This window comes from Drosophila sechellia, chromosome 3L (assembly GCF_004382195.2).
Source record: "Drosophila sechellia strain sech25 chromosome 3L, ASM438219v1, whole genome shotgun sequence".
NCBI classification, from domain to species: Eukaryota; Metazoa; Arthropoda; class Insecta; order Diptera; family Drosophilidae; genus Drosophila; species Drosophila sechellia.
In genome coordinates, this window is record NC_045951.1 from 7189518 (window position 1) to 7210697 (window position 21180).

The following is a 21180-nucleotide window of genomic DNA, read 5'->3' on the forward strand; positions in this document are numbered from 1 at the left end:
GTTGTTGATTAGAATTAAAGTATATTAAACAATGTTTATGACCTTTGTCACAATAATTTAAAAACCCGACAAGTATGATAAACAATATTAATCTATATTTTCAAAATTAATGCGACTCGACGAATAGATCAAGTTCATTGCGCAAAAAGAGGCATCTTAAGCCACCATTGTAAAAAAATTATTATTATTATTATTAACTATTACAGGTTTCGAAGCAATCCCAACTCAAAAACAATCCAGCTATTCAATAGCTTCAATAGATTTCCCCGATCACTGGTCGTAGGTAAGGAAGTTATCCAACCCGGTGAACTGGCGCGCCAGAGCCCTACCATCGTCGGTGGGCGTGCTGAAGGCGATGCACTCCCTAGCGATCTCCTGACCAAGCACTGTGTGGCATTGGACGACTCGCAGCAGCTTGCTAGCGATCCCGCTGCGCCGCTGCAGCGGAGAAACCCATATGCGTGAGACGCCGCAGCTGAAAGAAGGTACATTTTAGCCGTTGACAAGGAAGAGGCGTGCAGTTGGGTATGTCTTACCTGGCCGGGTAGCTCTCCTCGCTGAAGTAGTCCGTGCCATCGACCTGGATGAAACGATGGGCCTGCGAGAGGGGCTGCACCAGGCAGAAACCCACGATCTGCTGCTTGCGCACTGCTATGAAGGCCACAAAGATCTTTGGCACAATGTACGAGGAGTAGCCCAGCTCTTTGTCCACCACACCGATGAGATCCCGCAGCCTGTCGAGCCGAGCTGCCGGAGCGCGTTCGTTGATCCGTATGATGCGGCCGTCGCTGGCCCACTCCGGATAAACGGACACAATGTCCTCGTCGATCCAGCCCTTGAAGCGCAGCACATGGATGGAATTGTGGTACTCGCGATGCAGCAGCTCCTCCTCCGGTTCGTGCACGGTGTACACCAGTCCGCACTGCTGACACTGCCGTGCTCCGAAGGCCTTTTGACCAGCATCGATCTGGTACTGATTCGATCCTCCCGCCGCCGTTAGCAATCTCATCGATGTGTCCGGCCGACGACGCAACGATTTCTGGACAACGGGCTGCAGGCGTTGAGTGAATATGGGGAAAAGCTTTGGCTGAACTTCCTCTACTGCTGGCGCATCCTGTTGTGGTGCAATGGCCACCGCTGTATTTTCCACTTCCATCTGAGCAAACTGCGCAGCCTCCTCGCTGTTTACCACCATGTATAAATTGTCCACAATTTGATTGGCCTCGTCCTTGTAGTTATCAGGATTGGCAATAAAGATCTCAAAGTTCTTTTCGGTGCAAATGTTGTTGCTAATGAGAAACTCCAGCAAGATTTGCTGCTGCTCCACGACATTGGGATCGTCGGTTTGGTATGGCAAACGTTGACGGAACTCAGCAAAGGGATCAATTTCCACATCGTTCGCTTCTGGTGCATACTCAATGATATTCGGTAGGGGCTCCGTTTCCATGCTCGTCTCCTCCGCATCCATGGGCGTTGCCTGTACCACCGGATTGGCTTCTACAATCTCATCAACCACCGTATCGTCCAGATTCTTCAGGATCGCATCCACAGTGGCCTGCTCGGCGGAAAATATCGTGGCCGACTTGACGCGCACTTGCCGCGGCTTTCGGCGTATCGTTTGGACGAGTTCAATCTTACCCTGGCTGACGCTGGCCCGGATGTTGTCCGTGATTCTCACCTCCATGCAGGTGCTACTACGGCGGCCTGATTTGAAGAACTTTCGCTTGCTTAGATCGGCTGGCTCGGCGGTTGGTGATTTCTGAACCGGCTCGTGGCGAATTATCGGTATGATAGGCTCCACCTCGATGATGGGATCAATGTCTTCAACATCACTAAGATCGGAAAAGTCGGCCGATGTTTCTTGCCATGCGGTTGCTGGCAGATTGTTATTGTTGTTAGCATCGTCGGCTTCAATCACACTCAATGGTTTGGCCATTTTGATCGGGTCCTTGGCATTACGGAGAATCTGGTGGACTTCTTCCACTTTGGCGCGCTCTTCACGCTTGGTGGTGATCAGGTTCTTGAGCCGTTCGTTGCTCAGCGAGTTGAGAATGTTGTCCATATCGGTGGCTGGCAGTCGGTTGGCAAAACCGTGACGCTTGCGTATTTTATGGCGAACTCCCTTATTAATGCCCAATAGTGGACGGGAGGTTGGCGAGATTTTCGTAGGTTGTTTAAGCGAATTCTTGGATATGGACGGTCGCTTTCTTGACTTTGTGACCGCTTCTGCACTGTGGGAATAGAAGGCCATGGTGGGAATGCTGCTGCTCAGCGTCACCCTGCGCATCTTGCTCTGCGGCGAACCAGAGTCGGAGTCCGCTGAAGGAGCAGCCTGGGAGGACGTTTCAGGGTGCTGTCGCTTTTGCGGCTTATGATCGAATGCGTCTTCGTCTGATTCGGGCACTTCGACATCAATCTTCATACCACTTCTTGGGCTTTCTGGCCATTTTGCTGCGGCTCCTTTGGGAGATCTCGTTGTTTTATTCTTCGTGTTTCCTGTGTTTCGATTTACTGCATCGTCAATCGACTTGAACACTTCCACTGGGGATTTGGAGCTGCTTCTGCTGTTTTCTATCTTAAATGCTTCTTTTTTAATATCTCGGTTTTCTTCGTCATCCGACCTCAAGTTTTCATGTACATGGGCAGTGGCCTTTAGCGTCTTACCCGCCGACTTGAAGTTTCTTCGGCTATTTCTGGTTTTTGGACTGATGTTTTGCGAGCTCCTTGTTTCACGAACTTCTGTATTCTTCCTGTAATTCTTACTGCTAGAAGGTTTCTCGTCCTCCGACTGGGACTCTTCAGCTGGGCTCGTTTTCTTCGGTTTAGTTGTATGCACTTGGGCAGTGGTCTTTAGGCTGTGGTTGTGTTTCTTCTTTGATTTTTCTAACATCGATCTTGGATCCTGACCCTTCATTAGCATATCTGCCACCTTGCTTAGCCTAGTCTGAAATGATTCTGGCGAGGAGAACGAATCTGGATCCTTCTGCGCACTGAAGGTTCGTGGACTGCGTCTGATGCTAGTTCTGGCTCTCGAAGGAGTTCCTTCAGAGGAAGAGGTGGGCGACGACATTGAAGAATCCGCTCGCTTTCTTTGGACCCTCGGCTGGCGGGGGCTGCTGTTGCGACTGTTGCTGCTGCTGTTGCTATTTAGCCGCATGGTGGCTGTAAACAATTGGGGCAGCTGCTCCGCCGTGGCAGTCATGACTCCGCCACGGCTTTTCTTGTTCTCCTTGTTGGTTTCCGGGCTGCTGTTCGCACTGCTGCTCGACTTAGCGGCGCCTGCGGCAAAGAGACTCCTGCCCTGCCTGTTGGCCGCCACATGGGTCTTCAATGGCAAGACACCCAGGCTGTCTACGTCCGCATCATCCTCGTCGTCGTTGATCTGGCGGAGCTTGGATCTGGGACTGCCGAACAGTTGCCGCTTGCGCTCCGAAAGGCGCGGAGTGGCCATGCGACCGGGACGCCCACTACCCGTCGGGGTCTCCATGATCGCGCGCAAATCTTTTATTTCGCATTAACTTTGTCCAAATTGTGACTCCTTCGCGCTTTTTTGTAGCTGCCTAGTGTTGGGGGTGGTTGGATCGACGGGGTCTCTGCGGTCGTTTGCCAACACTGACAGATCGTCTGTGTTTTTACTGCAATCTTTTTAAATACTAAATACACTACATTGTTCTTAAATGTTTTTACAGCAATGTTTGAAAATATTTAATACATTGCAATGTAAATATTTTCTGTTAGTTATGATTTTTTCTACCACATTTTACATTTAACATTTTTCCTTGAAGCGATCAAGTCAGCTAGCAGTTTTCGGTAAATTATTTGTACATATTCATTCTACAATTTCTGTAAAGTATATAAGGAAGGAAGTCAATTATTTCCTTGATCCGAGACAGAGTTCCATTTATTGAGTCACAATCATAATCGCTGAACTTTCTATAATTTTTCCAATCTTCATATATTTGAAAAATTTCCGCATTATTTTAACTAACCGATATTTGTACAGAGTGACCATATAACGGGACAAACTCTTGCTGGTATTTCCAGCCAAGTCAGACTCAGTCACACTCCTCCAGACGTTACACAGTCATACTGCGGACAAAGGACAAATCGATTTGGGAAAATCTGCTGCTCGGCTCGGAAAGTAGAAAAAGTATAACTGTGCATTTAAAATTTAATTTGCATCCAAACCCCGCTGCCGATCAGGTAAGTCAGCTCCTCCACATTATCCGTACCGCATTTGAAAGCCACGCCAACGAAAGCAACGAGAACCGTGAGAAAATGTGAACTCTAGCCGCCGCCATCTTTTTTTTTATGTATGCGTTAGGCCAACGCCAATAATGCGAATTAAAACCGAGTTTATTAAGATTACTGGCTAATCGCGCTCCTTGTGCTGCTGCCTAAATGTTTACCCTTTGCTCGTATTGGTTAAAATAGAAAAAAATTGCACTGTCTTCTCTCTTCTCTTGAGGTATCGCGTTTGTTCGTCGCCGTTGTCGTCCTCCAACCGCGGTATATACATACAAACATATCGGCAAATATATATATATATATATATATATATTTTCGACGCAGCCGCCGCCGCCGCCGCGTAGATATCCATTTTCCGGGATTACCCCACCCAGAGTGATATAAACGATATAACCGTGGACGACCACGCAGCGGAACCCGCTGCCGCCATGCCCGGAGCCGGCACGTTCAAGTTATTCATCGGGAATTTAGACGAGAAGACACAGGCCACCGAGCTGCGTGCACTGTTCGAGAAGTACGGTACCGTCGTCGAGTGCGACGTGGTGAAGAACTATGGCTTCGTCCACATGGAGACGGAGCAGCAGGGTCGCGATGCCATACAGAATCTGAACGGTTATACGCTGAACGAGTTCGCCATCAAGGTGGAGGCGGCCAAGAGCCGGCGGGCGCCCAATACGCCGACCACGAAAATCTTCGTGGGAAATCTAACGGACAAGACGCGGGCGCCGGAGGTGCGGGAACTGTTTCAGAAATACGGCACCGTCGTCGAATGCGACATTGTGCGCAACTATGGTTTTGTCCATCTGGACTGTGTCGGTGATGTGCAGGACGCCATTAAGGAGCTGAACGGTCGCGTTGTCGATGGCCAGCCGCTCAAGGTTCAAGTGTCGACCAGTCGGGTCCGCCCCAAGCCGGGCATGGGCGATCCGGAGCAGTGCTATCGGTGCGGAAGATCCGGGCATTGGTCGAAAGAGTGTCCGCGACTGTACGGCAGTGCCGGAGGCGGACGCGAGCCGCCATCGCCCCTCAGCGCCGGCGGCTACAGAGATCGCATGTACGGTCGTGACCCGTATCCGCCGCCACCACCGCCGCCGCCGTTCCTGCGTGACCGCATCATGGATGGCTTTAGGGTAAATTCAGCATCCATTTGCCCCCCGATCAAATCATCCATTGTGCCCATGTATTATTCATATTCTGTGCTCCTACTAATCTGAAACTTGTTTTCCCACCCGCAGGACTATGACTACTATGACCGCCGCTTCGAGGACTCACGCGATCTGTACGAGCGTCGCTATCAGACCTCGCGAATGCGCGACTTCCCACCGCCGCCCATCTCTCGCCGCGAACCCATGCCTCTACCGCCCACCTTAAGCGGTAGCCTGCGCTCCTGCAGCGTTTCTCGTGGATACGACACTATGTTCAGCCGGCGCTCGCCTCCGCCGCCGCGTAGCAGCAATGGAATGAGTCGCTACGGGTAGGTAACACTTCGAGTGGTTGAAATGTCGCACTTTCTTTTGCAAATTTGTATGTACTAAAGTTAATTCTTATCAGATGACTAAGTTGTACATACTTACTTATAATAAGTATGTAATAAAGACCAAGAAAGTGCTTTGTTTATATGATGAAAATATACAACGAAATGTTGAAATGTAGATAACATAACATTGAACCTATTTTGAAATCAGTTTTTAATGAGTTATTTTCTTTCTCACCCCAGCTCACCCACTCCACATGGTTACGAGGACTTTAGTCGCGATGCATTCGACGAACGCATGATTTCGTCGCGCGGAATGCGCGGTCCATCGCCGCCGGGTCGCAGATATGCGCCCTACTGAGATGAGTTTTACTATCACGGCAGCAGCTGAGTAGCGGTTGCACTACCCATGCCCCTGCCCATGGGTCACACTTTCTACCACACAACCAGCAATCGAAGAACGGCGCCTGGGGACTGCTGGCTGCTCTGCTGGTCGCCAGCGACGGCCTACTACCATAACCACCAAGCACACCAGCAGCACATGCTGATGCCGACGACAATTTCACAACTGTGGCTGCCGCCTTGGTAAACCACATACATTTTACTAAGCCCAAACTAACCCTTACTCGTACACTTAAACAAGAAGATGGAAACACGTGTCGAAGCATCCTTCCTATATGCAAAACACGCCTAAAAGACTAGACAACGACGTGCAACCTCTACACATTCATCCGTAGTAACAATAAACGCATAATCAGTCGAAACTGTGCAAAAATAAACACTGTATTTTAAAGCTAGTTTAAGGGGCAGTATTGCAACGATGTGTCTTAGATCTACGGATGCTCCATCGCCAGCCGTCGTTACGCATGTGAAATGGAGTGCTGGCTGCCGTGCTTGCCCAAAATGGGCTGATCAGGAGACAGATCTTCCGGTGGGGTACCATTGTGCTTGTCGGGTGAGTGGTCGTCTAGCAGCTTGCTACCATTGTGCTTGTTCAGTTCGACCGGTGTTGCCTTCTCGAATGTGGGCGGGATTAGTAATCGACTGGGAAGATAACATGTTATTTATTGTGGGGAACCCCATTTAAAAAAGAAAAGTATTTCAGCTTACTTGCTGCACTGTAACCAAAACATGGAGACCAGCATCATGGCCGAAGTAACGCCGAAGGTCCAGAACGTGCCCAGGCGCGTGTAAATGGATCCCACGAAGACTGGACCAAGGACGCGGGACAGACAACCCGAACCGGTCATCCAGCCCATCCAGACGCCCTGCGGCCGAGGTCCCAGAACTTTGGAGAATATGGTCTGAATGAGAGTCACCCCAATGGGATATCCTATCGAGGTGAAGGCAAATCCAATGATGAACTGCGTCAGGGTCAAGGCCGGCAGTTCGCCGCACCATTTCTGCGTTGTGGGGCAGCCCAAGAAGATGGGATCGCTTTCGCTCAGGTTCCAGCTGGCATTGAAAGGCTGCGCCAACTTTGGCGGATCCGGACCCCAAGGCACGAAGAGCACGCGACCGAGAAACATCAGCGAAAATCCGCCCCAGATGAGCACATAACGCTCGGCGATAATCTTGCACATGGGCTCAATCAAAACGAACGTGACCAGGGAGACAATAGCTGCGATGGTCATCATGATGCCCATGTACCATAGGGCCTCGTCGTTGGACCAAGCGAACATATCCATTGTCAGGGATGTCCCCAGACTGCAAGGCGAGGAACCAATCATATATAGCTTAAAAAAAAGGCACTCTGAGGATTACTTACGTCTCCAGCAGCACAAAGTTGAATACCAGAACAAAGAAGGCGACGATCAAAGTCCATGCGGATAGATAGCTGGGCTTGATGCCTTTCCAAGTCTCCTTCTCGGATGTGCCGCCCTGCATCACCATCACCTCGCGAGCTGCAATTTTGTGCTCCTGTAGGAGTGTTCATATTTAATGCCACTTTTAAGCAAACCAAGTAACCTGGCCACTCACCTCAAACACTCCGGGCAGGAACATCATGAAGTTTCCAATACTCATCAGCACATTGATCCATCCGGATGCCGTGTACATGTTGAAGTGCATCTTGCCCCACAGCCAGACGTGTCCCTGATCTCCCAGCGGTGTGACTGCCGCCTGCAGAGTTGGACCAATGATGAATCCGAGGACCTGAGCCAGCGAAACCATTGCAACGGCATGGGTGCGTTCGCTGATTCGCGTCGCAGCGGACAAATAGGAGCGGCACAGGGCAATATTCGCCGAGCTGACGCCGATGAGGAAACGCGAGGAGAGCATCCAGTACTTCACATTGTCCGGACGCAGTTCCAGCGAGGAGTATATGCCGCTGGCCAGCGTGAATAGAGACAGCGAAAGTAGCAGTGGCAGACGAATCTTGCCCAGCTTGTTGCCCCACCACCCGAAGATCGGACTGAAGATCATTTGTCCCAGCGGATTGGCGGCCACAATCAGACCCATGAACTCCTTGCCCGCATCCGGATCTAGCTGAAGGGAGATGGGATTGAAAAGCAGCTGAATAGCGTGGCCAAAATGGGTACGCACCTTGTTGAGGTAGGGCCAAATGCCTGTGAGAATGATGCTGAAGCCCAAAGCCATCAGAAACATCGTGAAGTAGATGATGCGGACGGAGCGCCAGCGCTGCTTGTACTCCTCCAGCGTCTCCAGGCCATCGTCCACATCCTCCGGCAGTCTTTTGGTTTCAAAGCGAGCGGAAACTCGGCGGGCAAACTCCATAATTGGTTTGCTTGGCTGTGATGTTTTGGTGGGTGGGTTGGCTGCGATGGACGTGTTTGCTGGATTTCACCGCCACTGAGTCATTCTGTAAATGGATTCGAATGAGTTTTTTTTTGATGGAGCTTTGGTGAATGAATGTGTCAGTTGTTGGACATTTATTCTCTGATTGTGTAAAATTATTGTAATTATTGTAAAAATTCTAGCGAGGACTAAAAGCATTTTTGCCCCATGAAGAATTGTAAATATTAATATGCAGAGTCTTATCCTAATGATTCACTTATCAGAGTAGAGTCTATCTCGAATCGGTGCCTCCAACTACTTGAATATGGATGGAATGGATTATCTGCCAGCCGTCGCGTGATTATCCTTCTTCGAAAAACCGAAGATATGGAAAACAGTTGGCTGAACTTATCACACAAATTGCGGAAGATAAAGGCAATCGGTGCCGAAATAAAGCAATATTCAGCTGTTTGTAGTTATTCGTTGCCATGTGCGGTTGTCTGTAGGGCGTTTTTCTTTAGTAAGAGCCACTATCACTGTGAGTATGCCGTTGTTTTTGTTTATATGGCATGATAAGGTTCGTACAGAACGTCAGTTTATTACATGATTTCATTTATCAGAGCCAAAGAAAATGATTCGCCAGTACAGGGTACGAAATAAAAACGCAATGCTAGAACTTTAGTTTTCGATAGTGCAACAAGTGCAGCGATTAGCCATATCAATCAGACTTGTCCACTTCCTACATCAATCAAATCATCACTGATTGAAGATCACTCCGTCGTAAATCAATTTCTGATTGAATACACCAATTGCCAATTGATGCACTTGGTTGTTTTCAGTTGAGCGCCAGATTCTCGTTCTCGAAGTACGCAAACACACACACATCTTTCAAATACAAGATACTAGATATGAGATAGCGACCGTTGATCTTTGGCTGCCTTTTGTTTTTTTTTCGTTAAGCTACTTTGCCTTTGCACTCTTTGCTTTGATTTTCAATTATTTGGCCAGCCTTCTACTGTTTACTTAGTTGTATTTTGATTTTTCTTCACACACTGTATGTAAATTAAATGAAAACATGCACTCTTTGTTTTTCGAAATTACTCATTCTTTGTCTCACTCTCGCTCTCCCGCTTCCTCTCACTCGATTTTTGTAATATTTAACCAACCGCAAAGAAAGCGCCTTTCTCCCTCTGCCAATGGCTATATCTGTATCTGTATCTGTATCTGTATCTACGTCCATGTACCTTTCGGTGCATCTAGAACTCAAGGGCACCCCCCCACCGCGCGCATCCCTTTTGTGGGGCTTCCAGCGGGTAATGCACCTTTTACCAATCGGGCTGTGTGTTTTAACTAACTGTTGCAGCGGAACAGCGACGACCACTGGAGATGAACGAACGCGACGGACTGAACTGAACTGACGCGGCAGCGCCTGTTGCCAACAAATCGGACGACGCGTCGCCACAGAGCGCGTTGGAGCTGTCGTCCGGAGAGAGAGGAGCCCACGGCAGATAACGACCGCGCCCGAAAGTATGCTACTAAGATAGTCCAGTTCCTCTGTCATCTGTAAGATAGATCGCAAAATAGTCCCTAAGCATAGTATAGTAACTAGTAAAACGATCTTTGAAAACGCCATCATAATGTTACAGGTACATAAAGATCTTACCACTGCAGATAGATTTGTGAGTTTCCTAGAATGTGAGAACTGATGTCCTGGGTTTTATAGTTAAATAAAGGTGTAGTAGTACACTTTGGTTACAAAAATCCACTCAGAACTACTTAAATACTTTCGCTGCTACTGCAGAACACTATAATATGCAAATTTATTTGTTTTTTGAGAGCCCAAAATGCCTTATAAATATACAACAAATGATTATAATAATAAAAGTGAAAGTAAATTGAGTCTGTGGGGTCTACAGATTTCCCTGTGCCTGCTGCAAACGCATCAATCGCCGCTGCCTCAGCCAGGGCAGCAGGAGTCCACCAGGACGCTGGCCGGGAAGTGGAGCTCGTGGCACAAGGTCCATTGGGGCAGCCAGGGTGACGGCTTCGGGTATGATCTCATTGCGTCGGAATCCACGGAAGGCGGCGCTAGGCCTGCGTGGCACACGATCCTCAGTCTGGCGATCCTTTTTCTGCGGCACATCCTCGTTCCTAATATTCAGGCTGAAGACATCCCCAGTGCGTGGATCGGAGGACAGATGACTGACCGTATCCTGGAGCACCTTGGGTATCCGCTCCACCACCTGCAAGGCGTCGCGGAGTGGTCGAATCTCTCGCTCCGGTTGCTTGCGCTCCTTGGACGCCTTGCTCTTGGCGCTCTTTCGGAACAAAGGACTCTTCTTGTTCTTACGCGAGAACGGATCCTTCTTAAGGGGAGCGGGGCGAGTCAGTCGCGAAGCAGCCTGCTCCAGGAACCATGGTTCCCGACGAGCCGGCTCCTCCAGCTCAGCCTGACGCTTGAATGCCGATGGCTTGGCTGATGCACGCTGCTGCTTCTGCGCTCTAGTGCCCAGTGGCGAGGGACGGACCAGGGAACTGGCAAAGTCATTGAACCACTCCAGGTGATCGACGGACCTCTTGTGCCTTATCTGCTCCGAAGCCTTGGATGGCGTTTCCAAGACATTGGCCGTACGTTGAATGACCAACTTTGCGGAGGGCTTGTAGATGGTTATGTTTGAGCGACGATTTCGAGGCGACTGCACCGAAGTGGTGGCGCTCCTGGCCACCAGATCCCGCTTCTGCTCGAACTGCTGGGCGTTGCGCACAAAGCGATTGTTGCTTGGTCCCTGGATGACGATTTCGAATGGTAGATTCAACGTCTTGGCATTCATCTGCATGGTGCGGATGCACTCAGTATCGGATTGGTCGTCATTACACTCGCACAGGCACTCCTCGCCGCAGTAGAAGCCCAAACAGCCGCAATGCTCACACAGCGCCTTGCAATTCTTCTCGAGCTTCGACTCCGTGAGGGGATTCACATTGCTACTAGCTTTCGTGGAGGTGGCCAATGTCGACGACGGTTTGGTCGTCGTGCTGGACACAACTCTTGCTTGAAACTGAATAGCAGCCAGTAGAAGTAGCACCGTATAGCCACTGAGGCTGCTCTTCCGTATCTTTTCCGTCATCATTGTGGGTGCTCCAGTCCAAACTGTCTGGCCAATTGCGATGCGCAACCGATTTTATAACGCTGACCAGGTGAAATCGTAGATGTTCGTGACTGACAGTTGATTCTAGCTTACAGTTCGCCGGAATTTATGCTGACTTCGTGTGATCTTGAGACATTTCCCAATTGGGTTCTCTAATTGAGTTCTTTGTGCCGGTTTTTTTGGCACACTTCGGCGTGCCAAGGCCGAATTCCCGCACTTGAACTTGGCCCAGAACACACAAAATCTTTGTTTACATCGTTTATTACAAAAGAAACCAAACAACGAGTTGCCACTGAAGTCATTAGCGGCGCTTGCCCTTTCCCTTCTTGCCGCCACCACCACCCCCAGATCCGGATGCATTCGACTGTGGCTGCGACTGCTGGTGGTACGAGTCGCCGGGTTTGTTCTGTCGCGTCTTCAGCTGCGGTATCTTGCTGGCGATATGCAGCATGATGGACTCGCGCGTGGGAAAGTCATTGTTGTACAAAGTGCCATCGACATTACGCAGCTGGACGCGCACACGACCACGGAACTCCATCTCGCTGCTGTTTTCGCGACAGTACTTCTTGTTCTCCATGAGGAACTGCAAGTTGGACACGGACAGCACATCGCGGATCTCTATATAGCTGGGATTGTCCACACAGTTCTCCTTGGGCAGCCGACGGCCCTCCTGGCGTGTCTTTTTACTATTGATGTAGGCGGGATATATGCAAATCCATCTGTGTTAACAACAATAAGAGTTACATGTGGGATCGAACTTTGTATTTTGCTGGCCAGTGCCTGGTTCCTACCGCTCCATATCGTTGTGCTTCATGCTGGGGTCCCAGTGTTTTATCATGGGAGCTGCTGTCGCCATTCTTGCAGTGAATTCCTTGATTGTTTATTGCGATTCGTGTGTAATTATCAAAAAGTGAGCTAGAAAGCTATTTTCCACGCAAGCAACCCAATTGAAATAGCGATGGCAAGTGCAGCAGGCCGAGTAATCGATATTTGGCGAGATGGAGCCAGTAATGGACTGTATAGCTTTTACCGGCTACTAAGTAAGAGATTATTTATAAGCGATTTAAACGAAAGAGTACATAAAATAAATTATTTTATTTATTAAAAATAATAGGGTAATATTAATTTTTGGCTATTTTCCGCCTATTTCTATTAAGCCAGATTGCTCATCTCTTGCCATATCGATGATACCTAACCCTATCGATAGAAACATCGATTTGCGACCATCTCCAATATGCAGGCCGCGGAAGAACTTCAATAACAGTCTGTTTTTGGTCTTTCCGTGGTGTAATTGCCTTGAGTTGTGCGGATAACGCTAAAAACCAAGTGGAATCGACGAGTTGAAGAGCGGCGGCCAGCAGCAATTCTAGTCACGCGTGTCGCGAAGCCAAGCGGTAAACAAAAAGCACGCCCCACACCGCAGTGACCCCCCACCACCACCACCCCCCGCGCGCAATCAAAACAACAAAAGCACACACGCAAGGCCACGGCGGAGCAGCAACAACAACAACAACAGCGACAACAATGGAAGAACTGAACATCATATTACAGAAGACCAAAGATAAATCAACGCAAAAGGAGCAGGATGAGGTACTTATCCCACGGCTTAATCCTTCCGGACCCCGTGAACTTTGACATTCGAAAGTGGCGACCGAACGAGAGACACAACAGCAAACTAACCAGCTATTTTGGCCTTCCTTCCGTTCTCCTTCTTTTTCGACCCACTTCATTTTGGGCTTTATTTACATGTGGCCCACGCACGCAAAAACGCTATCCAGATTCTGCTGCAGCCCTTCACATACATACAACAGATTCCTGGCAAGCAATTCCGCTCCGAGTTGGCCTTGGCATTCAATCACTGGTTGCTCATACCGGGCGAAAAGTTGGCGCAAATCGGAGACATTGTGCAGATGCTGCACAATTCCAGTTTGCTGTGAGTATATCAATTAACTATAGTATACAGCTGCGGTCCGATTAATAGCCCTATATCAGATTAATAGCACGTCAATAAATCAGCATGAAACTACAGAATACAAACAATGCCGTGTTTTTGGCATAGATACTATCTTCTTTCTATGAAAAAGTTTAGCAAAGTTTACTCAAGCGATAAATATTATCATAACAATGTACTGACTAACTTGCATATCAATATTAAAACAAAATATTTTACTAAAGTATCATCATACATACTCACTAAACATATGCCTTTCAGAAAACATATAAAATCTGCGCTAGATTTATGTACGAATGTATTTAAATACCTGTCGATTTATTGCCAGCCAACTAATCATGCTTGGCGTGCTTTACTTTTTAGTTTTGACCTTTGCCTTCCTTCGCTTTTCTGCTCCCCATAATTTGCCTTTGTTTACGCTTTGTTTGTGCCCCCCAACCCAAAACACCCGAACGTTTGACCCCCACCCCGTTTTGGCCACTTCTCCTGCATGTCTTATCTCAATTCACACTTGCAGAGTCTGTATTTGTATACATTTGGCTTATTTCCTTTCGTTCAGATGGATTCCAGTTAAATGCCTAATCGAGTGTGAAGTTCTTTTGCTCAGTTCGTTTCCATAACGCGCATATGCTATATAGAACTTTGCTTTATCATTTCGATGACGGTGACTCACTCTCGCACTCCTCTTTGTCCAATTGGATTTGACACATTTTTGGACTATTTGGATAGAGCGTTGTGCGCTGGCCTCAAATCAATTTTCAAATTTCATCATGAGCCCGCAGGTTTGGTTTCTCTGTTTACAATTGAATTTCTTTGCAATCCAATGTGGGGATTCGGAAATTGCATAAATTATTTAGATTTTTCCCCAGGGCAGCCTTCGGAGAGGAAAAGCGATGAATAAGATGATGGCTTGCCAACAAAACAGTCGCAATTAAACTTTGAACTTAGCCAATTGAAGTGTCTGCGCCGCTTTTCAATTGAAGACAGTCAAGTGAGTCGAAGTGACCAGGGATTTTCGCCTATCTTCAGGCAGCAGCTAAGGAAATATTCATGTCGCTTTCAAGCTAATCCCGTCCTGCCTCCGGCCACCTGTGGCCATTAACCATTCGGAGACAAACACTCAGGAATGGCCTTAATTCTGCTTAAAATCCCCAGCATTGTTCCTTGACAGCAAGCAGTCTCATTCCTCCGCCAAGTGGCCTGCTTGTTCTAACTTGTTCCTTACTTTTTCCGTTTTAGTAATGCATTTTCATATTGGCAAAAAACTTAGTTTTACAACGACGCCAGCAGTTGCAGCCGTAGTCAGTGGCGGCCATAGTGCCTCCTCGTACGACCCTCGTCCGTACGTTCGTCATTCATGCACTTATGCCCATTGTCAGTTAGTCAGGCCGTCGCCAGTCGACAGGCATTGTCACAACTCTTGCCACGCAGCCCATTTTCCTCATTTTCCCCAACACCAGCCAGCCTCCTTTGCACCCAATCCCCATCCCATACCATTCCTCATCCCATCGTTTCTCTATATCCCGGCCCCTTTGTGCGTTGTCGCTTCAACGCCCACGCCTTCGTGCCAAGCCATCCAATCCCGTCCCGCTACCCATACCATCCATATTCCCTACCAATGACTTTGCCAGCTTTGGCGGAGCGCAAACATTTTTTAATTACGCAAATGTTGGGCTGCCCAGCTCGTTTTACCCGCCGGGCATCGTAGTTATTGAAGCGATGGCGGCCTTTAAGCGAGGCTTAAATTTACACATCCATTATTTTGGTGGAATGAGGGGGGAGGTGGAGGTGGTGTGTGGACAGGGGGAGCGCCAACGTATGTTTATAAATATGAATGTGGATGGTGGACACATGGAATCCGAGGCTCCCTTCGCTCGAATTGTGAAATTCTATTTAAAAACCCATACTTTTCTATGCAGTACGTGTTGATTTCGTGCAATTCTGAATTAATAGGTCTACAAAAACATCTGCTGATAAGTTTACTATTGAATTATAAAACGAAGAACATATTTTCGCATTTATTCTAATTTCAAATGACTGGCTCGAATTTTTTCTTTGCAAAGTTGATTGTAAGGTAGTGAAATTGTAGTATCTAATGCTTGAAAGTATATTAAGCTTGAATAGAAGAATTAACTCACGGCAAATTATACACATGTGTGTTCTTGATACTAACTTACAGCATTGATGATATTGAAGACAATTCGATCCTTCGCAGAGGTGTGCCCGTGGCGCATTCCATCTACGGCGTGGCCAGCACCATAAATGCGGCCAACTATGCACTCTTTCTGGCGCTGGAGAAGGTGCAGCAGCTGGATCATCCGGAGGTACGCACGAAATCGGATCAGCGAATCCACCTCTGCTATGGAGCTCAAAGTAATCCGCGTTTCTTGCAGGCCACCAAGGTGTACACCGAACAATTGCTGGAGCTGCACCGAGGCCAGGGCATGGAGATCTATTGGCGCGACAGCTTCACGTGTCCCTCCGAGTCGGATTACAAGCTGATGACTGTGCGCAAGACTGGCGGCCTCTTCATGCTGGCCATTCGCCTGATGCAGCTGTTCAGCTCCAACAAGGAGGACTATTCGAAGTTGACGGCTATATTGGGCCTGTACTTTCAGATACGCGACGACTATTGCAATCTGAGTCTGAAAGAGGTGAGCGTATGAATGGTTGGCAATATGCATAAGTCATTGTTAATCTGTGATGACATTCCGCTGTAGTACACGGAGAACAAGAGCTTCGCCGAGGACTTGACGGAGGGCAAGTTCGGCTTCCCGGTAATCCATGCGGTTCGCACCCAGAAGCAGGATAAACAGGTTTTACGTAAGTCCAACGTCTTGACCTCAACCAAAGGCTTTTCACTCATTAAGCTGATGGCTTATGGTTATATCCACAGACATATTACGCCAGCGCACGCACGACATTGAGGTCAAGAAGTACTGCATCACCTTGCTGGAAAAGCTGGGCAGCTTTCAGTATACACGCAAGGTTCTGGAGACGCTCGACGCGGAGGCGCGGTCGGAGGTTAGTACTTCAAGACAAGCAATGGGAAGTGGAAGTTGCTTGGAAGTCGCAAACATCCCATCGTTGCTACGTGTTTTGTGCTAAACTAAAGTAATCTCTCTACCCACACAGGTGGCTCGTCTGGGTAGCAATCCGTACATGGACCGCCTGCTCAACAAGCTGCTGTCGTGGAAGACGAGCGATAGCGCCAGCATCACGCAGTCGAACCAGATCAATCACAACAACGTCTCACGCAGCAGCCCCAACCAGAACACGCTCAATTGCAATTAGCAGCCAAAGAGGCAAAAGAGGGAGCAGTCGTGAATTGCGAACGGCAGAGCCTCTTTTGCCGCCAATCCGGGAGAGCAGCAGGCCAGCAGCCAGCCGAAGCCTGCGTGCCTCAGTGCGCCCCTGTTGCGTTTCCTGCAGAAGCTGAAGATATTCTGAGATTTATGTTACCCTCTGCCAAACCGAAAAGCCCACAGAGAACCCCTACCTAACTGTCAACCGAAACCAGAGCGATGAGAACGGAAATAGGAGGAGGATAGTATTTGGATTGGATTGGATAGTGAAATGAATGAAATGGGATGGATAACAAAACCAACAGCAGCCTTACAGAAAATTGTTAAGCCAAAAGTAAATTGATATAAGCCAAGCTTATCGTCGAGCTAGCAAAGAGCCATAGTACAGCTTTCCAAGAATTTGTTTTTTACTTTTACTTTTACATTTTACTTTATACTTTTAATCTTAATTTTGCTTTAAAGTTACGTAGTTAGTTAGCTCGTTTAGTTTCACCAGTTTTAGTTTCGCCCAACGAATGGGAAGCGGGGGTGGGGATCAAGCAAATCTCGCAGAGCATTACTGAATTATAGGATATGCAATTTTTTAGCTCTTGTATTTCTAAGTGTGTTTCGTATTCGTAACTCGATTCTGCAAGCAATTTTCGCTTTCTAAGTGTCATTTTATCAAATCTAACTCACTCGGAACTCAATGTGCACTTCCTTTATCGACGTTGTTCCATTTTAATTGTTATACAAATGCGATTCGTATACTATTAACGACAAATTGTTAATGTTTTATGCAGACACTATAAAATCAACACAAATGAACGCAACTATATATTGAAATAATGATAATGATGCACTGCACGGCAGGTTTTTGCACATTGCACCACCTAAAAAATATATACATATATTATATATATAAATATATATATTTTTATTGTAGTTATACACTTGAAAGAAACAAAATGATATAACGGACAAGAGAAACCGGAAAAATAACAAGAAAATTAACCAGATTGCTGAAGTGGAAATGGAAAACTATGAACTATGCGAACATTTTACGGTAGAAACGACAACTAACAGCCGAGAATTTACAGTGCACGCCCAGATGCAGCTAAACGCAAACGCACCTAACATTTTGCCCATATACTATATACTACTAATTAAAACATTGAAATATATGTAAATGTATTTAAATAAATATTTATGCCAAGTTGTCAACTAAAGTTTAAGTGTCGGGGATCATTTAAAAATAGTCGCCATGTCGGCATGTTAACTGCTTATCCAGAATTATACATTCATTTCGAAAGAATACATTTTTAAAATCCATTTCATAACCTTGTAAAAATAGGTTTCCTAACTGTTTTAAATGTGTACTTAAATAGAAAACAATGTAACGTAAAAATACGTTATCGTATGCTTGGTATGTACATAAGTTAGTCATAATTACTTATCCATTAGCTTTGTTTTCAGGAGACTAAGAATCCTGCTCAATCATATCCATCAGCTGCAGAAACTCCTGGGAAGCGCCATCGACCTCGTTTTCCGCATCGCCATACTCCTCATAATCATCGTCGTCCTGCATGAAAACCAAATTTTTGAGTAATGGAACAAATGCCAGCTGAAGTTTTTGCGAACTTACCTCGAAACCAAAGCAGTTTTTGGCACTGATCTTGGAGTTGGCGCTCGGTTCGTGCTTGACCAACACCTCCTCGTCGCCATTAACCAGCTCTACGACCATTACCTCGCCGTCATCCCCTTGCCATTCCACGGTGAAGTCAGAGTTGTCCGGCTCCTCCTTGATGTGGAACGTCTTGGTGCCCCGTTGACTTCGGAGGCGTTGATTGATGATCATCGGCTGCTTTTCGGAGGCGGCAAGCCTGGCCTGTTTGTTGATAATGATAGGTGCGGGCTTGATTCTCTGACGGATCGGATCACTGACTATGGTTTCCACATCATCATCAGCGTCTTCAGCCTCCGAGTTCTCCGGCTCGATTTCAGCTAAGTCATAGCTCTCTGGATTGTCATCCTCTTCGTTTTCCTCCTGGTCCTGGTCCATATCCACAAACTGATCCTTGATCAACGTGATGACAGTGCCATCCTTCTGCAGCCGCACATTGCGGCCCAACTTAAGGCGACGCTGCTTTTCGCGAGCATTCGCCGAATCGTCGTGAGTCTCCATGTGTCTCATTAGATTACCTTTGTGGGTAAACTCCCGCGGACAACTCGGGCACTTGTGCAGTTTCTCGCGCGGTTCTGGTGGCTGATACTCTTCGTTGTGTACGAGATTCATATGGCGGCGCAGCAATTGACGCTGCCGGAAGGCCTGCGGGCACTGATCGCAGTGGAACGGCTTTTCGTCCAGGTGGATGAGCATGTGTGAGGCCAGATGGCGTTGGGTGACCGAAGCGTAGCTGCACAGCTTGCAGCTGTAGCACTTTTCGCCCTCGTGTGACTTAACGTGCAGCTTGTATTGATAACGATCCGGCAGCTGCTGGCCACAGCGCCGGCATGTGATCGGCACATCAGAGGTATGCATGTGTTTAATGTGAACGCGCAGGTCAGCCTTCCGACCGCAAGTCGTCGGACAGTAGTTGCACTGAAAGACGGGCTTGTCGACCACGCTGTGGATGAGCTTGTGGGCCTTCAGTGAGTTGGACTGCGTGAATCGCGACTTGCAGATGTCGCATTGGTACTTCTTCTCGCCGGTGTGGATCACCATGTGTCGCTTCAGCTTGAACATGTCCTGCGATGCGTAGGTGCAGTGCGGACATTGATATGGTCTCTCACCCGTATGGCAGGTCATGTGGCGGCGCAGTTTGGTCAGTTCCACGCTGGCGTACGTGCACTCCGTGCACTTGTGCGGTTTTTCCTTGGTGTGCTTGTAGCGAGTGTGACGGACCAGCTCGCCGCTGGTGGTGAAGGCGCTTTCACAGAGCTTGCACTTGTGCGGCTTATTGCCCATGTGCGTGTTTATGTGGTTTTGCAGGCCCACGTTCGATCGGAAGGACCTCTCGCAGATGGAGCACTTGAAGGATGGCTCGACGTCATGACTCCGTGAGTGGCGCGTGATCAGAAACTTCTTGCTCGCCGTATACGGACAGTGTGGGCATGAGTACTTATGCCCCGAAGCATTCGAATTTTGGCTGGTAGAAGAAGCTGGCTTCAGCTTCACCTCCTTGTTGCTTAGCACAAAGTCTACGTCCTTCTTGTCGGCATTCTCATCCTCTGTCGCATTGTCCTCAAATTCGTAGACCTCCGCCTCGTTTGGCGTGATCGTAGATGTGGCTGCCTCTACGGCAGCTTCGTCTACGGCATAGTCCGACAATTCGGTCACCATTGAACTGATGTCGGGCTCATCTACCAGCTCCTCTAGCTCCCGCTCCAAATCCATGGGTTCAGGCTTCGGTATGACAGGGTTTTTTCTCGGCCTGCCCCTGGGTGCCGGTACTTTGACCACTGATGCCGGTGGCGGTGGCATCGCCGATTGCTTCGCCTTGGCTGCAGCTGCTCGGGCTGGTCGAACGCTAATTGCCTTGGGTTCTGTGGGAGGCTTCGATGGAGTCGCTTTCGGTGTCGATTTGGCTGGCCGCAAATTGATGGCTAACAAAGAGTCGAACAAGTGATAAAAATAAACGCACAAATATGGCAAAGGGTACTCACATTTGTTGGTGGCTGTACTGACCACGGAACGTGTGGCTTTTCCCGGCTTGGCAGCTGCCTGTTTGAGCTTCTTTTGTAGCTCCTTTTGCTTCTTGGGCGTAGTCTTGATATAGCAGTTGCCCTCGTCATCTATGAAATACTTGTCCTCGTCGTCCTCCTCCTCCTCCGCTTCCTCCGCATCAGCCAACTGCTCTTCCTCCGCCTCCTCCATCGGTTTCGATCCACCAGCCTCCTCACCATTTTCATTCAAGTCGATGGCCTCGGCGCTAATGGCCTCCAAAATCGTGTTCACTACCTTCTCATCGCTGTTGCCTTCGATCTCCTTGTGGAAATTGTTGAGGAAGGTCTGCAGATCCTCGGGGTCCTCGTCCTTTTTTGTCCTCCTTGGCATTCCTATGGACAAATTGGATTTCTTAGGTGGCGACCCACAGCGGATGACCGGGATCCCGAAGAGGGCGCTTATCGATTTCTCGCAACGACCAATTGTAATCCCGCTTGATTCAATTCACCTACCGACACTTGGTGGATAACAAAAAATATGTTGAAAAGGACGCCGGTTGTCGTTATTGTTGTTAAATCTACAATTTAACTTGCGTCCACATGAAACAGCTGCCCATTTCTAATAAAAGATGGCGACATATAGCATCAGTACCGCCAGCTATCGATAGTTCGATT

At 48.1% G+C, this 21180-nt stretch overlaps 7 protein-coding genes across 11 annotated transcripts; 2 read left to right on the forward strand and 5 right to left on the reverse strand.

The window, feature by feature from the left end:
* Positions 1 to 133: 133 nt before the first annotated feature.
* On the reverse strand, positions 134 to 3588 carry LOC6611126 (N-acetyltransferase eco). The gene is made up of 2 exons (XM_002035647.2): positions 537 to 3588; positions 134 to 475 (listed from the first exon to the last, which is right to left on the reverse strand). The coding sequence occupies exons 1-2, from the start codon at positions 3485 to 3487 to the stop codon at positions 271 to 273; spliced, it is 3156 nt and encodes a 1051-aa protein (XP_002035683.1). The 5' UTR covers positions 3488 to 3588; the 3' UTR covers positions 134 to 270.
* A 477-nt stretch (positions 3589 to 4065) lies between these two features.
* Positions 4066 to 6501, forward strand: LOC116801063 (RNA-binding protein lark). Of its 2 annotated transcripts, none has more exons than XM_032718516.1 (4): positions 4066 to 4203; positions 4469 to 5378; positions 5484 to 5722; positions 5966 to 6501. In XM_032718516.1, exons 2-4 carry the CDS (start codon positions 4677 to 4679, stop codon positions 6081 to 6083), a joined length of 1059 nt encoding a protein of 352 aa, XP_032574407.1. In that variant the 5' UTR covers positions 4066 to 4203; positions 4469 to 4676; the 3' UTR covers positions 6084 to 6501. The 2 variants fall into 2 exon arrangements, with proteins under 2 accessions (XP_032574407.1, XP_032574408.1); XM_032718517.1 differs by having other exon boundaries at positions 4573 to 5378.
* On the reverse strand, positions 6487 to 9865 carry LOC6611127 (major facilitator superfamily domain-containing protein 8). 3 transcript variants are annotated; one of them, XM_002035648.2, is made up of 6 exons: positions 9781 to 9865; positions 8267 to 8543; positions 7703 to 8209; positions 7491 to 7642; positions 6833 to 7429; positions 6487 to 6766 (listed from the first exon to the last, which is right to left on the reverse strand). In XM_002035648.2, exons 2-6 carry the CDS (start codon positions 8456 to 8458, stop codon positions 6583 to 6585), a joined length of 1632 nt encoding a protein of 543 aa, XP_002035684.1. In that variant the 5' UTR covers positions 8459 to 8543; positions 9781 to 9865; the 3' UTR covers positions 6487 to 6582. The 3 variants fall into 3 exon arrangements, with proteins under 3 accessions (XP_002035684.1, XP_032574403.1, XP_032574404.1); XM_032718512.1 differs by having other exon boundaries at positions 9703 to 9862; XM_032718513.1 differs by having other exon boundaries at positions 9788 to 9854.
* A 374-nt stretch (positions 9866 to 10239) lies between these two features.
* LOC6611128 lies at positions 10240 to 11761 on the reverse strand. The gene has a single exon (XM_032718515.1). The coding sequence runs from the start codon at positions 11584 to 11586 to the stop codon at positions 10369 to 10371; it is 1218 nt and encodes a 405-aa protein (XP_032574406.1). The 5' UTR covers positions 11587 to 11761; the 3' UTR covers positions 10240 to 10368.
* Positions 11762 to 11847: 86 nt separating this feature from the next.
* Positions 11848 to 12571, reverse strand: LOC6611129 (signal recognition particle 19 kDa protein). The gene is made up of 2 exons (XM_002035650.2): positions 12396 to 12571; positions 11848 to 12323 (listed from the first exon to the last, which is right to left on the reverse strand). The coding sequence occupies exons 1-2, from the start codon at positions 12458 to 12460 to the stop codon at positions 11906 to 11908; spliced, it is 483 nt and encodes a 160-aa protein (XP_002035686.1). The 5' UTR covers positions 12461 to 12571; the 3' UTR covers positions 11848 to 11905.
* A 282-nt stretch (positions 12572 to 12853) lies between these two features.
* Positions 12854 to 18055, forward strand: LOC6611130 (geranylgeranyl pyrophosphate synthase). 2 transcript variants are annotated; one of them, XR_004361796.1, is made up of 8 exons: positions 12854 to 13194; positions 13383 to 13537; positions 15735 to 15879; positions 15949 to 16209; positions 16276 to 16378; positions 16452 to 16579; positions 16691 to 17194; positions 17786 to 18055. XR_004361796.1 is itself a non-coding variant. In XM_032719059.1 (7 exons), exons 1-7 carry the CDS (start codon positions 13129 to 13131, stop codon positions 16847 to 16849), a joined length of 981 nt encoding a protein of 326 aa, XP_032574950.1. In that variant the 5' UTR covers positions 12854 to 13128; the 3' UTR covers positions 16850 to 17784. The 2 variants fall into 2 exon arrangements, 1 of the variants encoding a protein (XP_032574950.1); XM_032719059.1 differs by lacking the exon at positions 17786 to 18055 and having other exon boundaries at positions 15771 to 15879; positions 16691 to 17784.
* LOC6611131 (transcriptional repressor CTCF) lies at positions 18022 to 21143 on the reverse strand. Its single transcript, XM_002035652.2, has 4 exons — positions 21019 to 21143; positions 20506 to 20898; positions 18485 to 20445; positions 18022 to 18421 (listed from the first exon to the last, which is right to left on the reverse strand). The coding sequence occupies exons 2-4, from the start codon at positions 20894 to 20896 to the stop codon at positions 18320 to 18322; spliced, it is 2454 nt and encodes an 817-aa protein (XP_002035688.1). The 5' UTR covers positions 20897 to 20898; positions 21019 to 21143; the 3' UTR covers positions 18022 to 18319.
* Between the last annotated feature and the right edge of the window lie 37 nt (positions 21144 to 21180).

What these genes read in the sequence shown, in the direction of transcription:
- LOC6611126 (XM_002035647.2), bottom strand. Translation starts at nt 3,487, where the DNA reads ATGGAGACCCCGACGGGTAGTGGGCGTCCCGGTCGCATGGCCACTCCG. An exon ending in GAGGAGAGCTACCCGGCCAG is followed by an intron (nt 476 to 536) that starts GTAAGACATACC and finishes ACCTTCTTTCAG; the next exon opens with CTGCGGCGTCTCACGCATAT.
- LOC6611130 (XM_032719059.1), top strand. Translation starts at nt 13,129, where the DNA reads ATGGAAGAACTGAACATCATATTACAGAAGACCAAAGATAAATCAACG. An exon ending in AGCAGCTGGATCATCCGGAG is followed by an intron (nt 15,880 to 15,948) that starts GTACGCACGAAA and finishes CGTTTCTTGCAG; the next exon opens with GCCACCAAGGTGTACACCGA. An exon ending in GCAGGATAAACAGGTTTTAC is followed by an intron (nt 16,379 to 16,451) that starts GTAAGTCCAACG and finishes TTATATCCACAG; the next exon opens with ACATATTACGCCAGCGCACG.
- LOC116801063 (XM_032718516.1), top strand. Translation starts at nt 4,677, where the DNA reads ATGCCCGGAGCCGGCACGTTCAAGTTATTCATCGGGAATTTAGACGAG. An exon ending in GCATCATGGATGGCTTTAGG is followed by an intron (nt 5,379 to 5,483) that starts GTAAATTCAGCA and finishes TCCCACCCGCAG; the next exon opens with GACTATGACTACTATGACCG. An exon ending in AATGGAATGAGTCGCTACGG is followed by an intron (nt 5,723 to 5,965) that starts GTAGGTAACACT and finishes TTCTCACCCCAG; the next exon opens with CTCACCCACTCCACATGGTT.
- LOC6611131 (XM_002035652.2), bottom strand. Translation starts at nt 20,896, where the DNA reads ATGCCAAGGAGGACAAAAAAGGACGAGGACCCCGAGGATCTGCAGACC. An exon ending in CAGTACAGCCACCAACAAAT is followed by an intron (nt 20,446 to 20,505) that starts GTGAGTACCCTT and finishes ACTCTTTGTTAG; the next exon opens with CCATCAATTTGCGGCCAGCC. An exon ending in AAAACTGCTTTGGTTTCGAG is followed by an intron (nt 18,422 to 18,484) that starts GTAAGTTCGCAA and finishes GTTTTCATGCAG; the next exon opens with GACGACGATGATTATGAGGA.
- LOC6611129 (XM_002035650.2), bottom strand. Translation starts at nt 12,460, where the DNA reads ATGGCGACAGCAGCTCCCATGATAAAACACTGGGACCCCAGCATGAAG. An exon ending in AAGCACAACGATATGGAGCG is followed by an intron (nt 12,324 to 12,395) that starts GTAGGAACCAGG and finishes TTGTTAACACAG; the next exon opens with ATGGATTTGCATATATCCCG.
- LOC6611127 (XM_002035648.2), bottom strand. Translation starts at nt 8,458, where the DNA reads ATGGAGTTTGCCCGCCGAGTTTCCGCTCGCTTTGAAACCAAAAGACTG. An exon ending in TTTGGCCCTACCTCAACAAG is followed by an intron (nt 8,210 to 8,266) that starts GTGCGTACCCAT and finishes ATCTCCCTTCAG; the next exon opens with CTAGATCCGGATGCGGGCAA. An exon ending in TTTTGGTTACAGTGCAGCAA is followed by an intron (nt 6,767 to 6,832) that starts GTAAGCTGAAAT and finishes TTATCTTCCCAG; the next exon opens with TCGATTACTAATCCCGCCCA.
- LOC6611128 (XM_032718515.1), bottom strand. Translation starts at nt 11,586, where the DNA reads ATGATGACGGAAAAGATACGGAAGAGCAGCCTCAGTGGCTATACGGTG.